General features: G+C 37.7%; 1 protein-coding gene across 1 annotated transcript in view; it reads right to left on the reverse strand.

The window, feature by feature from the left end:
- The window catches only part of TEX15 (testis expressed 15, meiosis and synapsis associated), a 56,689-nt gene that overhangs the window by 24,027 nt on the left and 15,743 nt on the right, over positions 1-16,919 (reverse strand). The window contains exons 3-4 of the mRNA XM_028087599.2: positions 5,319-5,556; positions 360-506 (exon numbers count right to left, since the gene is read on the reverse strand). Of these exons, the coding sequence (XP_027943400.2) occupies positions 360-506; positions 5,319-5,556 (385 nt within the window). The remainder of the gene's footprint in view (positions 1-359; positions 507-5,318; positions 5,557-16,919) is intronic.

Below are 16,919 nucleotides of genomic sequence, written 5' to 3' on the forward strand. Positions count from 1 at the left end.
GTGCTCCATTCAATATGTGCCCTCTTTAATACCCATCGCCAGGCTAACCCATCCCCCCACCCCCTCACCCTCTAGAACCCTCAGTTTGTTTCTCAGAGTCCATAGTCTCTCATGGTTCGTCTCCCCCTCCGATTCCCCGCTTCATTTCCCCCTTCCTACTATCTTCTTCTTTTTTTAACATATAATGTATTATTTGTTTCAGAGATACAGGTCTGTGATTCAACAGTCCTGCACAATTTACAGCGCTGTGAATTAAGAGATTTTCATTTAATATTTTGAGAAGCTGTTTTAAGTCATGTATCATACAGTGTGAAGCATGTCACTTCCAAATAGTCAAACGGTCCAAAAAGTTAACATACCGCTGAATTGTAGGCTTGTAACTCAATGGTATCTTTCAGAGAAGGTATGTTTCTTGACATATGGCAATCAAAATTAGGAGAAGGATCCAAAGAAACTTTGTTTTTATCCACCGAAGGCTGAATTTTCTTCACTTTTCCAAAGAGAACCTAAAAAAAAAAAAAAGGCAAAAAGGTCCATAAAAATACACCAGAACATTTTAAACTCCCATGCTAGAACATAGAGTAAGGCTAACTCTTTTTTAAAGAAACAAATACAAATGGAGAGATAATCCATGTCCCAGAGGAGTAGGGTGACTTATTATAATCATGCCAATTCTTTCTAAATTAAACTCTAAGGCTATAGTAATTGTAATTAAAATTTTAGGAAATCTATTTGTAGAAATGAATTTTAGTCTAAAAACTTATCTGGAAGACTAAACAAACAAGAATAGCCCAAAAAATTTTGAAAAAATTTTTTTAGAAAAAAATGTTGGGTCAGAGATAAGAGACTGATGGAACAGGGCAGGTGACTTGAACTTCCAAGGTATTAAATATTTTTGTTTTTTTAATTTTTAGAGAGAGGGAGAGAGAGAAAGTGATATCAGGGGAGGGGCAGAGACAGAGGGAGAGAATCCCAAGCAGGCTCCACGCCCAGCACAGAGCTTGATGCAGGGCTCGATCTCTGGACACCGAGATCATTACCTGAGCCAAAATCAAGAGTCAGACACTCAGCTGACCGAGCCACTCCAGAGCCCCAAATGTTTTTTAAAAGGATGGTACTACCACAAAAAAAGGCAGAGGGGGGAAAATGAACAAAATAAAAAGCCCCAGATAAATCCAAGCATCTATAAAAATATAGTATAATGTTAAAAGTACCATTTGAGATAAGTGAAGCAAAAACAATAAATGGTGTAAGACAACTGAAAAAATTAAATTCCCTTAATATATAGATCAAAATAAATGCCAAACAAGTTAAATATTTAAGTAATGCAAACACTGTAGAAAGACATGTCACTATCTAATTTCAAAGTGAGAATTCTTTTCTAAGCGTATATGCCATGAACCCATAAATCAAAAACATAAAGCTATAAAATATTCCAAAACATTTATTTATACATCAAAAACAAATAGGTATACTAAAAGACAAGCTACTGATTGGGAGAAAATGTTTGCAAATGACATATCCAACAAAGAGTTAGTATCCAAAATATATAAAGAACTTAAAGCAAACTGATACAGCCACTGTGGGAGACAGTATGAAGTTTCCTCAAAAAAATTAAAAAGAGAACTACTCTATAACCCAACCATTGCACTACTGGGTATTTACCCAAAGAATACAAAAACACTAATTCAAAGGGATATATGCACCCCTCTGTTTATTGCAACACGATTTACAACAGCGAAACTATGGAAGCAGCCCAAGTGTCCAACGACAGATGAATAAAGATTTGGTGTATATATACAACTATTATTCAGCCATAAAAAAGAATGAAATCTTGCCATTTACAATGGATGGATCTAGAGTGTATAATGCTAAGTGAAATAAGCCAAAGAAAGACAAATACCACAGAACTTCACCCATATGTACAATTTAAGAAACGGACAAAGGAAAATGAAAGAGAGACAGGAACGCTTGGCTGGCTCAGTTGGTACAACTTGTGACTCTTGATCTCAGGGTTGTGAGTTCAAGCCCCATATTGGGTGTAGAGTCTACTTAAGAAAAAAAAAAAAAAAAGAGAGAGATAAACCAAAGGACAGACTCTGAACTACAGAAAACAAACAGATGGTTATTGGTGAGGGGGAGTGGGTGAAATAGGTAAAGGGGATTAAGAGTAGCCATCTTTTTTTTGGGTGGGAGACGTGTGGTGCCCAAATACAGGGCTGGAACTCACCACCCTCAGATCAAGACCTGAGCTGAAATTAAGAATCAGATGCTTAACCAACTGAGCCACCCAGGTGCCCCGTGAGTACATTTATCTTGATAAGCACTAAGTAATATATGGAACTTATGAATCACTATATTGTACACCTGAAACTAAAATAACACTGTATGTTAACTATACTGGAATTAAAAAAATAAAAAAACAATGAAATAAGATGTGTCATATATATATTAACATATTAATTTGGATCAGAGTGAAGATACTGGCATTGAATAGGATATACCAAGAAGACTTATGTGGCTGTGTATGGAAAACAAAACAAGGGGAGCCTGGGTGGCTCAGTTAAGCGTCTGCCTTTGGCTCAGGTCATGATCCTGGGGTCCTGGGATCCAGCCCCATGTTGGCTCTGTGCTCAGCACAGAGTCTGCTTCTCCCTCTCCTTCTGCCCCTCCCACTCCCCGTTTGTGCATGCTCTCTCTCTCTCAAATAAATAAAATCTTTAAAAAAATACCAGGAACATAATTAACTGATAAAAGGTGGAAGAAAGTACAATTAATAGGACAAGTACACATTTTATTTAAAGTCAGCAATTCTATTACTGTTATTTTTCAATATAATAATACATTCATTCGAAATTAAAAACAATACTAAATGTAATGTGGTATCCTGCATTTGGGTACTAGAAGAGAAAAAATAGTAGAAAAACAGCCAAAATCCAAATATAATTTAGTTAATGGTATGGTACCAATGTTAGTCTCTTCATTTTATTATTTTTATTTTCTTCCTGAAATATAACTGACATATACAATGCTAGTTTCTTAGTTTTGAGAAAAGTGCCACAGTGATGTGAAATGCTAACATTAGGGGGACAGTGAGTGAAATGTATACAGGAACTTTCTGTACTATCTTTGTAACTTTTCTGTAAATTTAAATTTATTCCAAAATGAAAAGTTTATTTTTTAAAAAGGAAAACATTAAGTGATAAAGTATAATTGAAAGTATATTCAAAATATACTTTGATGAACTGATAATGTTTACAAATCAACTAGAAAAAAAGAAAAAAAAACCAAGTTGGCAAAGGATATATATCGGTAACTATTGTTTTTTTATTTAAAAAATTTTTTTTATGTTTAAGTAGGCTCCATGCCCAATGTAGGCTTTGAACTCAAAACCCTAAGATCAAGAGTCACATGCTCTACCTGAGCCAGCCAAGTACCCCTCACTAAATATTGTTAATAAATATATGCAGAATATTTAAACTCAGTAGTAACTATGTAAAAATATTGTACCAACAATGAGAAACTGTTGCATATAAGACTGACAAAGATTAAAAAAAAAAGTATAATATATAGAGTGAGGGCGTGAGATAACACACATTCTTACACATTGTGGATAGAAATGTCAATTAAAGGGTGCCTGGGTGTCTCAGTCAGTTAAACGTCTGCCTTTGGCTCAGGTCATGATCCCAGGGTCCTGGATGGAGTCCCGCATTGGGCTCCCTGCTCGCACAGAGCCTGCTTCTCCATCTTCTTCCTGCTCATGCTCTCTCGCTATCTCTGTCCCTATCTCCGTCTCTTTCTCTCAAATAAATAAATAAAATCTTAAAAAAAAAAAAGAAATGTCAATTAACATAACCCTTCTCAGGACAACTGGGCATTACATAACCAAAGCTGTGAAAGTATACATAGCTTTGGCTCCTAATCTGATTTCTCGGGAGGAATTAACGAATTAATTCTTAGCAAATAATCACAGGTGTGTGTAAAAATACACTCACATAAGGATGATCAAAATAATAATTAAAAGTACAAAACAAAAAACCGAGTAATTTATATCCCTAAATTAAAAAATGTGTCATGCAAATTTATGATAGAGCTATATAGTCGAATACTATGTAGTTAGTTATTCAAAAGGCTATTAGAAGGGTGCCCGGCTGGCTCAGCTGGTAGAGTATGCGACTCTTGATCTTGGTGTTGTAAGTTCGAGCTCCATGTTGCGTGTAAAAATTTTACTTAAAAAAAAAAAAAAACTTAAAAAGGCTATTAGAGAAGAATAATGCAATGAAAAATCTGTCTTATAATCAATGAAAAAAGTTATGTATATAAAGAATATATTTTAATTACCATTATACATGCATATCTGTATAAATAAGCAAAACTACAGATATAAAAAAAATTAACTGTGGTTATTGATGGGCTTTTTGGAACCTCTTAGTATGCACCAAAATTCCTAAAATCAGTATGTATTACTTTTTAATATAAAAATTGTGCTTTATGAATTTGATATTTGAGGCTTAAACACATAAGGAATTATTCCAAGGGAAGCACTGGTTTTATATGTACCCATATGTTACAAACCTGAGGATCCTGCCTACCTAGTGTGATTTTAATAGTCCTGGCAAAGCTACAATTAACTATAAAAGTGTATCTTAACCAGTTTGTTGATGCTTAAGATTTGGTAAGACTTATTTCCTTTCAATTTTCAGTAATTTTAGACTTTCAGAAAAGTTGGGAAACTAGTTCAGAGGTCCTATATACTTTTATCCATTTTTCCTAAAGTTAACATCTTATATAAGCATGGCAAAATTATGAAAACTAAGAAACATTGTTATGTTGTAACCTGAAACTAATGTGACATATAATGTATGTCAACTAGACTTCAATAAAAAGTTAAAAAAAAATAACATTGTATAATACTATTAACTAAAATAAAGACTAAGAGTTTAGTAACTAGTTTAAGCTAGAATTACTATAACCTATGTTTTGGAGAAAAACACTTAAAGCACTGTGGTATTAACTATGGTCTGAACAAGAAAGAGAGAGAAGGGTCATTTAAGACAGAAAAAAATATAAATTGGAAAGACAAAGATGATACAAGCTGTGTTTGCTTACTTGGGAGTTTTGTTTTATGCTACATACCCAACTAAAGTCAGAAATAGGGGAAAATTTCAAATGACGATGATGATGAAAGTAACATATATATTATTTATTTCATATAATGCAACTTAAAAAAACTAATAATTCATACTGAAAGGAAAATACGCTCAGATCAATTTAAAGCAACTGAATATAATATTTAGTAATTGTTTTCTGCTACCTACCTTAAAAATTACAATACTTTCTACAGTAATGCTTCTACTATGAGCATAATTCAAAGCAACATCAACATGTCTAAATACATAAATTCCAAGAAGAGGATTTCCTAATATCTTCAATGTAGATGTTCTAGTACTTATCCCATTTTGATATATTTCAGCCACATCATTCTGAGGAAGTGCTAAAAAGCAGAAATGTTCTTCAAGTTCTCTACCATGTCTTCCACTCTCACGCATCTCTGACCTAAAGCAAAACAAACTGTGTGTAGTTAAATGAGAATATTGACTGAATTTTCAAGAAGATAAATATTTCAGCTTCCTACAGTTAGAAAGACAATTACTCATAACATTCAGAAACATCACTATCCTATGGTAACAAGTTAGGCTGAAAATCATCTAAGGAAAGAACTGAAGTAGATAACTACTCATCCAGAATTATGGACTACATTCTTTATAGGCCAGTGATAATAAGGGCTAACATTTCTCGAATGCTACTGATATACCCAGCATGCTAAGACTTACCCTTTATAAGCATTTCTGTAAAATTTTCCCGAGTTTTCCAATAATTGATTGCTATTATTATTTTATTGTTTTTATATCCATTTTTTCCTCATCCCCCCTCGCTTCTGTTACACTCATTTTTAAAATGAGGAATATGAAGTTCAGAGAGTTAAACTCACCAAAATAGCAAGGTGACAAGAGTTGGAATTATTTATGTGAACTCTTGTCCACTAAGTTCCAGAGCTCAAGTTTTCACTTACTTGTCTATGGATGAAAGAACAGGCATTTTCTTAAATAAATATATAGAGAAATACATATGGTAAATTATTAGGGACATTCTCCATTTTTCAGGGATCCAGACAGCAGGTGGAAGAAACAAGCTAGGATTTGATTAGAGTACTCCTATCATAGAAGTAAAATTATAAATCATCCTCAGAAAAGATAATCTGAAGTACACACACTTAAAATTTTGACTATACTCCACAACAAGAACGACTTAACTGGGGGTGCTAGAATGGCTCAGTCGGTTAAGTGTCTGCCTTTGGCTCAGGTCATGGTTCCAGGGTCCTGGGATCAAGCCCTGCATCAGGCTCCTTGCTCAGTGGGGAGTATGCGTTTCCCTCTCCATCTGCTCCTCCCCCAGCTCATGCTCTCTCTTGCTCTCAAATAAATTAATCTTTTTTTTTTTTTTTTTTTTTTTAAAGAACCACTTAATCATATAGACAGGCAATCTATCTGGCTTGCTCAAGTGTAGTAGCTGCAACAACTGCCACACTAGGTGATACAGTAAAGAGGTCCGATTGCCAGAATAGGACAGAGGTGTGATTCCAAACCATCATCAGCAGTGGAGAACCTCAGAACTTAGAAAGTAATGTGTATACTACAAAAGGAAAATTTTTCTTGAATACCACATGCTACCAATATTCGTTATTTCCTGGAACACCACTCACAGAGTTTGTATAAAGTATACTAAGCACATTAGCATATTAGTATTTATTTGCATGAATAACTTACTGTTTACAGTACAAAGGGCCACAAACCACATGGCAACAGTTACAAGCAAAACTAACTGATTAGATCGTGACCACTTTGTCCTAGTTCCTGGAAATGTCAACTCCACATATCATCATCTCCTGCTCTTGCTTGCAACTTGACATCAGTAGATTCTATGACCCACTAAGATCTCATGTAGGTAACATTTAAAATTCACAGAATTAGAGTACTTTTTTCTGTTTTCCCAATTTCTCAACTCGTTTTTCCTAGAATCTGGAAAAGCATTAATTTTCTGAGCATGCCTAGGAGTTCCCACATGGGAGTACTAACAACAATAGCACAAAGCATGGGAGGAAGGAACGAAGATGTTCATTGTTGTGAGGTTCTTACACTACATATGAATATAACATTATGTGAAGGTACACTATGTAAACCCTAGAGCAGTGTTTCTCAACACTGGCACACACCATTGATATTGCGGGCCAAATAATTCTTTGTGTTACCTAGTCACCTTACTGGCTTAACATTATATTCTCTTAAAGGACTAAAATGTAAAAATATAACTTGATATTTGACCCAGAGCCCCCAAAACTTTTACAAATTAAAGTAGAAAATATTCCTTGAGTTTCATATTAGTAATAATACTGAATACTGTTTTCAATGTATGTTTTCAGAATAACATTTGAAAAACATTTAGAACTAAATATGATTTAGACAAAAGTGAGCAATAAAAAATTACTCTAGAAGTTTAAAAAAATTTTTAATTCCAGTGTAATTAACATATAGTGTTATATTAGTTTCTGTTGTGTAAGATAGTGATTCAACAATTCCATACATTACTCAGTGCTTGTCAAGTAAGTGTACTCTTAATCCTCCTTGCTTATTTCACCCATCCCTCCCCACCTCCCCTTTGGTAACCATCTCTTCATTCTCTATAGTTCAGAGTCTGTTTTTTCTCTCCCCCCTTGTCCTTTTGTTTCTTAAATTGCACATATGAGTGAAATTCTATGGTATTTGTCTTTCTCTGACTGGCTTATTTCACTTAGCATTACTCTCTAGATCCATCCATGTTGTTGCAAATGGTAAGACTTCCTTCTTTTTTACAGCTGAATTAATATTCCATTGTGTGTGTGTGTGTGTGTGTGTGTGTGTGTGTGTGTGTGTGTACACATCTTCTTTATCCATTTAATCTGTCGATGGACACCTGGGCTGCTTCCATCATTTGGCTGTTGTAAATAATGCTGCAATAAACAGGGGTGCATATATCGCTTTGAATTAGTGTTTTTGTATTCTTTGGGTAAATACCTAGTAGTGCAATGGCTGGATCGTAGGGTAGTTCTATTTTTAATTTTCTGAAGAACCTCCATACTGTTCTCCAGAGGGCCTACATTAGTTTGCATTCCCACCAACAGTGCAAGAGGGTTCCCCTCTCTCCACATCCTCAACCAATACCTGTTGTTTCTTGTGTTGTTGATTTTAACCATTTTGACAGGTGTGAGGTGAGATCTCACTGTAGTTTTGATTTGCATTTCCCTGAAGATGAGTGATGTTTAACATTTTTTCATCTGTCTGTTGGCCATCTGTTAAATGTCTGCTTATGTCTTCTGCCCATTTTTAAATTGGATTATTTGTTTTTTTGGTGTCTTTAAGAAGTTATTTTTAAAAAGGTTGGCTCTTCAGAGTTATCAGACACTAGGATCTATGTTAACTTATTAAAATGACTGAAGCTCTGAGTCTCAAGACTTCTATTTCAGATATCACAGGTAAAATGAATTTGAATAGTCTTTTGTGTTTGTAGGGACATGTAATCAAGTAAGAATATAAAGACCTAGTACATACAAAGTGACCAATTACTGAGAGAGGAAAGCTGAAGAGACTCCGTTTTTAGAAAGTCTCCTTCTCTGCTGCTTTTCTGCTAGGCCCCACTTCCTCATGTTCTATATTTTGCATCTGAGTAAACCAAAGAAGCTATGTTCCCACCCTAAGTGGGAAACAAGAAAGTTAATCATTCTTAGTTTTGTCCTAGGCCCCCAAACAACAGATAACATCTAAGAGCTGGATCCCAAACACGTTCCAGGCTATTTAGCTTCAAACAAACCTCAGCCAGTGCTGGCATCAATAACCCCTACCTTCGATGATTTATAAAATACACCTATTATTCACCTGTTACTTGCCTTTGACTGGACTCTACCCCAGATTCCTCAACCCCTTTCCAATATAATTGCCTAGCCCCAAACGATGAGACTCATTCTCCTTTCCTTTCTGAATCTCCCAGATATTCTGTCTGCTACTCTGCCTGTCACTTACGCTATTCAACAAACTCTGTTTTCACTTCCTGGCTTGCACTTGATTTCTATCGGGTGCAAAGTCAAGGACCATCCTGGATGGTCCTGTGGGACCCCTCTCTGTGTCCAAGAACCCAGCCTATCTGCATTATTACCAAGAAACATTAATGCCAATCAGATTCTATGCTAACAGAATATTTATATTATCTTAAATATAAAAAAACAAATAATAGTTAAGAATAATTTTTCAGAAATATTTACTCATGTCTTTATGCAATAATACTAATAAGGAATAAGTATCACAATCTGTCGGCCCCTGTACCTTAAACATACTTTAAGCTCTGGAGTGGAAAGTTCGAAATCAACCGAGCACGCAAGTGTTAAACCTGTAGATATACTCTTGGTGGTGGGTTAGTCATTATTTTTTTTAACCACTATTTTATTAAACCTTAACTAAATAAATGTAAAAAATTTAAATAAGAAAATTCCTATGGACAGAAAAGTTATGTATAAGTTAACACAGCACAACAAATGAGAGGTAGAAACAAGATTAGAATCCTGGATATCTTTTGGAAGACCATGAACTTAGAATTGACTGTGTGCTACTCTGATGCTTACCTACTGAAACCAACTACAACAAAGTGTAAGTGCCTCAGATGGAATGCCCATGTAATAATTAATTACATTACACAGGATAGATTTCCAAGATACCTTGTATATAATAGGTAGTGAATAATTTTTTGTTGAGTAATGAAACACTTTCAGTGTATCTCAAAGTTTAACTGGAAAAAAAAAAGAACTATTTAGCTACTGGGGTGTGTGGAGGAGAGAATACAAGTATTCAGTTAAGTATGTTTTTTGTAAAATAATTAAAGAAAATGAAGTAATTGGCTTTGGAGAGCTGGAAAAAGAATTTAATTGTTTTCAAATCCATCAGACTGCTGATAAGTGATCAATCTCTAGTTGGCACGAAGTATAATATATGAAAAGCAGTATAAATAAGGTAAGAAAAATTGGGATTTAACTAAGTTTACAGAACAAGTAAATTGCTTTAAAAAAAAAAAAGGTTTTGGGCGCCTGGGTGGCTCAGTTGGTTAAGCGACTGCCTTCGGCTTAGGTCATGATCCTGGAGTCCCTAGATTGAGTCTCGCATCGGGCTCCCTGCTCGGCAGGGAGTCTGCTTCTCCCTCTGACCCTACCCCCATCTCATGTGCTTTCTCTCTCTTTCTCTCTCTCTCTCTCAAATAAATAAATACAATCTTTAAAAAAAAGGTTTTATTTATTTGACAGAGAGACAGAGCACAAGCAGGTGGAGTGGCAGACAGAGGGAGAGGGAGAAACAGACTCCCCACTGAGTAGAGAGCTGGACGTTGGGCTCGATCCCTGGACCGTGGGATCATGACCTGAGCTGAAGGCAGAAGCTTAACTGACTGAGCCACCCAGGCACCCTGTAAATTTCTTTTTCTTTCTTTCCTTTTTTTAGAGAGGGGGAGAGAGAGAAAGTGGGGACAAGGGGGGGCAGAGGGTGAAGGAGAGAGAGAATCCCAAGCCCAGCACGGAGGCCAACATGGGGCTTGACCCCACAACCCCAAGGTCATGACCCAAGTTGAAATCAAGAGACAGATGCTTAACCGACTGAGGCACCCAGGCACCCCAGAAGAGGTACATTTTTGATTCAAGGGTAGTGATGTCACAAGGCAGAGTAGCAGAACCCACCCTCTGGCCCCCTAGCAAAGATCAAACATTAGATAGCTACCTATAAACAAAAAGAGCTCTGAGAGAGCTTTGGAGTACACTTAAGAAACTTCAGCAATACAGTGGCATAAAAAGCCAGAGAGTAACTGCACAGAAAGGACGGATGAACGGTTTCAATTTTCCTGTACCATCCCACACATTGGGCTGGCATTGCTCAGTGCCAAGAAGAATCTCTCTAGATAGAAAGAGTTCCCTTCACCAGGAAAAGTGAGAGTGAGGTAACCAGTTTCCCCAGCCCTCTGGGGCACTAACATGAAGGATCAAGGATCTGCTTTGGTTCTGCCCCAACCAGAGGATGGCAAAGCTGACACAAAGAGACTGTTAGGAATAAGGAAGAAAAGCAGAGGCTACCAACAGGAGCTATACAGCAGGAGCAACTACCATCCCACTGACTGCTCAGCAAACATCAGTAGCTTTCACTACTGAAGAAACCAACAACCAGTGTGGCTGCAGCATACCTCTGCAAATTTCACTAGTTTCCGACCCACAGGTATTTATATTTGTTGACACCAGCCACCTGAGTCTCCCCACCCGCCTTCCACCAGAAGTCAGCCAAAGACTCTCTGGCTTCAAGAGTGCAACAACCAACTTAGATTCCTGCAGCTGACACCAACATGCAGGTGCTCAGGGCTAGCTCCTCCAGCTGCATACTTATATGCTGTTGGCTAAACACCTGTCACCAGCCTAAACTGCTGTGGGCACACGATGGCAAGATCCTGCAGCCACATTAGGCCACACCCATAGCGAAGGCCCCTACAGCTTCATGTGGGCCCAGATCAAGCCCTATCTTATGTCACTGGCCTGTATCACTAGGGTCACCTGCAGCTAGCCACTGCAGCTATACACCTGAATACCCTCTGGCCCAATCCCCATCATTAACCCCCACACTGTTATGTGTCCAGGGCAAGATACAGCTAACACAGTAATGTAAATAGCCAGGAACCCCACAGCTGCCAGTGCACATGCCGTTGGCTGGCCCTTGTTGCCTGCCCTGGTACCCACCACTACATGTGTGTTAGCCACTGGACCCTGCCACAACATAGGCACCTGCAACTGAGTGTGTGCATATGACAGTCTCAGGCCTCTACCGCTGCTTACTCTGGTCTCTAGTTGGTGGACCAGCAGGAGATGCTGAGAACCCCAACAGCCCTTGCAGCTTATGTGAATGCCTGGCAGCACTCACCAAAGACCACACAACTGTCAATAATGTACAGGCCAAGGCCTGATCCAGTGAGTTGTCATCCACCCCCCTAGACCTGAAGCAACTACATGCCCTGCACTTGGCACCCTGTACCATAGCACACTCTAACATGACCCTATCTGCAGGTGAAGGTCTATACTTGTCAAAGTTCAGTGTATAAAGTCTGGGAGGGAAAACCACTTCTTCAAATTTATAGACACCTATGCAAAGCTATGAAGATTATGAAGAATCAGGGAAATATGACTCTACCAAAGGCATACAGTAAACCTCCAGTAACGTGCGCAAAGAAATGGAGATACAGGATTTTTCCTACTAAGAATTCAAACTTGCTCTAAACATTCAAAATATTGAAGTCCTATCTAGAAGAATTAGGCAAGAAAAACAGATAAAAGGCAACCAAATTGGAAACGAAGAAGCAAATACAATCCCTATTTGCAGATGACTCTGATATTACACACACAAAATCTAAAGACTCCACCAAAAAACTCTTAAGAGTAAATGAATTTAGTAAAGCTTCAGCATACAAAATCAATATACAGAAAATTGTTACATTTCTATACACTGAAAAGATCAGAAAGAGAAATTCAGAAAATCCCATTTGCAACAAATTGAAAAGAATAAAATACCTAGAAATAAATTTAACCAAGAAGGGGGAAAGACCTGTACACTGAAAACTGACACTGATGGATGAAACTGAAGAGGACACAGATAAAAAGATATTCTGTGCTCGTGAATTGGAAAAATTAACGTTTTTTAAATGTCCATACAACCCAAGGCAATCTATAATTCAATGCAATCCCTACCGACATTCCAATGGCATTTTTCATAGAAATGGAATAAATAATCCTAAATTTGTATGGAACCACAAAGACCACGAACAGCCAAAGCAATCTTGAGAAAGAAGAACAAAGTTGGAAGCACAATGCTCTCTGATTTCATTTTTTTTTAAAGATTTTATTTATTTATTTGAGAGAGAGAGAGAGAGAGAAACAGCATGAGAGGGGAGAAGGTCAGAGGGAGAAGCAGGCTCCCCGCTGAGCTGGGAGCCCGATGTGGGACTCGATCCCGGGACTCCGGGATCATGACCTGAGCCGAAGGCAGTCGCCTAACCAACTGAGCCACCCAGGCGCCCAATGCTCTCTGATTTCAAATTACAGTTTAAAGGTATAAAAATCAAAACAGCATGGTACTAGCATAAAAATAGACACACAGAGCAATGGGACAGAATAAAGAGCCCAGAAATAAACTCAGGCATATGCAGTCAGTTAATTTATGACAAGGAAGCCAAGACTATACAGTAGGAAAAGACAGTCTCTTCAATAAATGGGGTTGGGAAACTGGACAGACACATGCAAAAGAGTGAAACTAGATCACTTTTTTACACCATACACAAAAATTAACTCAAAATGGATAAAAGACTTGAATGTAAGACCTGAAACAATGATCTCCTAGAAGGAAACATAGGCAATAAGCTCCTGTACATTGGTCTTGGCAATGATTTTTTGGATCTGACTCTAAAAGCAAAGGCAACAAAAGCAAAAATAGCAAGTGGTACTATATCAAACTAAAATACTTCTGCACAGCAAAAAGAATCAACAAAAGGAAAAGTCAACCTATGGAGTGGGAGAAAATTTTTACAAACCATATATCTGATAAGGGGTTAATACCCAAAATACATAAGGAGCATACAATTCAAAAGCAAAAACACAATCTGATTTAAAAATGGCAGAGAACTTTAATGAACATTTTTCCAAAGAAAATGCACAAATGGCCAACAAGTATATGACAAAGTGCTCAACATCACTAGTCATCAGGGAAATGCATATCAAAACCATAATGAGAGATCATTTCATACCTGTCAGAACGGCTATTCTCAAAAAGACATGGTAAAGAGTGGTGGTGAGGATATAGGGAAAAGGGAACCCTGGTGCATTGTTAATTGGAATATAAATTGGTGCACCACTATGGAAAACAGTATAGAGATTCCTGAAAACATTAAAAATAGAACTACTATATGATCAAGTAATCCCGCTTCTGGGTATGTATCTGAAGTAGATGAAACTGCTATCTCAGAGAGATATCTGCACCAACCATGTTCATTGCAGCATTACTTGCAATAGCTAAGACACAGAAACAACTTAAGTATCCATCAACAAATGAACGGATTAAAGAAAATGTGGTACACACACACAATGGAATATTATTCAGCAATAAAAATGAAGGAAATCCTTCAGTCTGCAACAAAATGAATGAACCTTGAGAGTATTACAGTACAAGGTCAGAGAGAGAGACAAATACCATATAATCTCACTTACACGTGGAATCTAAAAACATCAAATTCATAAAAACAGAGTAGAATCATGGTTGCCAGGCCTGGAGAGTGGCAGAAATGGGGAGATGCTGGTCAAGGGTACAAACTTTCAGTTATAAGATGAGTAAGTTCAGAGGATCTATGGGACAGCATGGTAACTGCAGTTAATAATACTGTATCATATACTTGAAAGTTTCTATAAGAAGAGAGCTTTGGGACACCTGGGTGGCTCATTTGGTTAAGTGTCTGTCTTCCACTCAGGTCATGATCCCAGGGTCAAGTCCCGCATCAGGTTCCTTGCTCGGCGGGGAGCCTGCTTCTCCTCTGCCTGCTGCTCCCCCTGCTTGTGCTTGTGCTCTCAATAAAATCTTAAAAAAAAAGTTAGCTTAAAAAAAAATAGAACAGAGCTTTAATGTTCTCACCATAACAACAAAATTGTTAATTATGTGAAGTAAAAGATGAATTAACTAACGTTATCGTAGTAGACATTTCATAATATATATTATACACCTTAAACTTACACAGTATTATATGTTAATCATATTTCAATAAAGCTGGAGGGAAAAAATTTTCTAACTCACACAAGAAATCTAGAGATAAGGCGGTATTAGTTTTCTATTGCTGCTGTAACAAATTCCCACAGACTTAAGTGGATTGAAACAAATCAAGTTGTTTTTTTTTCCCCCCAAAGATGTATTTATTTTAGAGAGTGCGAGCTAGGGGAGGGGCAGAGAGAGAGGGAGAGGGAGAATCCCAGAGCACACTTGTGGCTTAGGGGAGCCTGACAAGGGGCTCCATCCCAGGACTCCGAGATCATGACCTGAGCCGAAACCAAGAACTCAGCCGCTTAACCAATTGAGCCACCCAGGTGCCCCAACAAATCAAGTTTATTATCTTACAGCTAAGCAGGACATAAGTACAATATAGGTCTCATCGTGTTAAAATAAAGGTGTCATTTGGATTGTGTTCCTGTCTCAAGGTCTGGGGGAATATCTCTTCACTAGTTAGCAAAATTTATTTACTTTCAGATGGAGGACTAACATACCATTTCCTTTCTAGCTGTTAGCTGTAGGCTGCTCCCAGGTTCTAGAAGTTACCCGAATTCCTTGAGTCATAACACCTTTCCTCCATTTTTAAAGCCAGGAAAAACAGGGGGCGCCTGGGTGGCTCAGTCATTAAGCGTCTGACTTCGGCTCAGGTCATGATCCCAGCGTCCTGAAATTGAGCCCTACCTCGGGCTCCCTGCTCTGCGGGAAGCCTGTTCCTCCCTCTCCCACTCCCTCTGCTTGTGTTCCCTCTCTCACTGTGTCTCTCTCTGTCAAATAAATAAATAAAATCTTTAAAAAAATAAATAAATAAAAAAGCCAGGAAAAGCAGGCTGAATCACTCTGAAATTTTTCTTCTGTCTCCTCTCTCTGACCCTCTTACATTTCTAAGAGCTCATATCGTGAGTTCACTCACTCATATTGGGCCCACTCAGGTAACCCAAGATAATCACCACCTGCAGGTTTGTGATGTCAACGAGATCTGAAGAGTCCTTTTTGTTATGTAAAGTAACATATTCACAGATTCTAAGAATCAGGATGTGGGCATCTTTTGGGGGTGCACTATGCTGCCTACTGCAGGCAGATTCTGAATTTATTCAGTTCCCCAACAGTATTAAGAATTTAAGTTTCTTTGCCTTGATTCCCCACACTGCTTTCCACAGCTTTTATCTTTGTCTGGCTCCTCTAAGTCTTAAGAAGGCTGCCAAGCAGCAGCTAGATCTATAAGCTTCCTTGCTTGCAGTCCTTAATAGAGACCCTTGACTTCATCTCAGGATTTCCAGGAAAATCTCATGCCGTGTTCTAAGGAGCCATACAGACTAGGCTCGTACATTAGCAAACCAATAAAAGAGAATAGGACAAAGAATAGTTTAAATTATGTAAGATGACTTAGAATTGTTAGAGAGACTATAGTCTACTAACTTGATTATCCTATACATCCTTCTTCCAACCTATATACTTTAAAAAGCACTCATGCTCACACAAAACACTTTCAATCCACCTTGCAAAAAGGGAACCGCCCAAAGTGTCATCCAGTTACTGCATCTAACTTCAGATCCATGTTGGGAGTAATATGCCTTCATTTCTAACAGGTCTGGATATAGACCTATATAGTTAAACATCCATTTAGGCAATATATAGCTACAAGATTAAGTTATCTACACCCAAAAATACATTGGTAAAGTGAAAAAATAGGATAACTACTATTAAACTCAGAAAAGTGAAAAATGACACAATAATGGTGTTAGCTGGCCCTGAACAACAGTACATCCTCTTGAAAAGCAGCAGCTAGGATTCTCTATCCTCAAAATTCCGAAGGCTAGTAACCATAGCAAGATCATGTTTAGACAATGGTTGCAATTAGGACTTTCAGTCTCCTGGCAACAAGCCTCTGAAACCTTTGCATCCTCCAAGGCTCTGAATTTGAAATGGCCTTTAGCTACTGCATTCCAATTCGAAACTATCCATTTCTTCCCCCAAATTGCATTTAAAATATATCTTTATTGTATAAACCTG

Source organism: Eumetopias jubatus, unplaced genomic scaffold (assembly GCF_037043125.1).
Source record: "Eumetopias jubatus isolate StellerSeaLion01/CBP00866 unplaced genomic scaffold, mEumJub1_p1.0 scaffold_2, whole genome shotgun sequence".
Taxonomy (NCBI): Eukaryota; Metazoa; Chordata; class Mammalia; order Carnivora; family Otariidae; genus Eumetopias; species Eumetopias jubatus.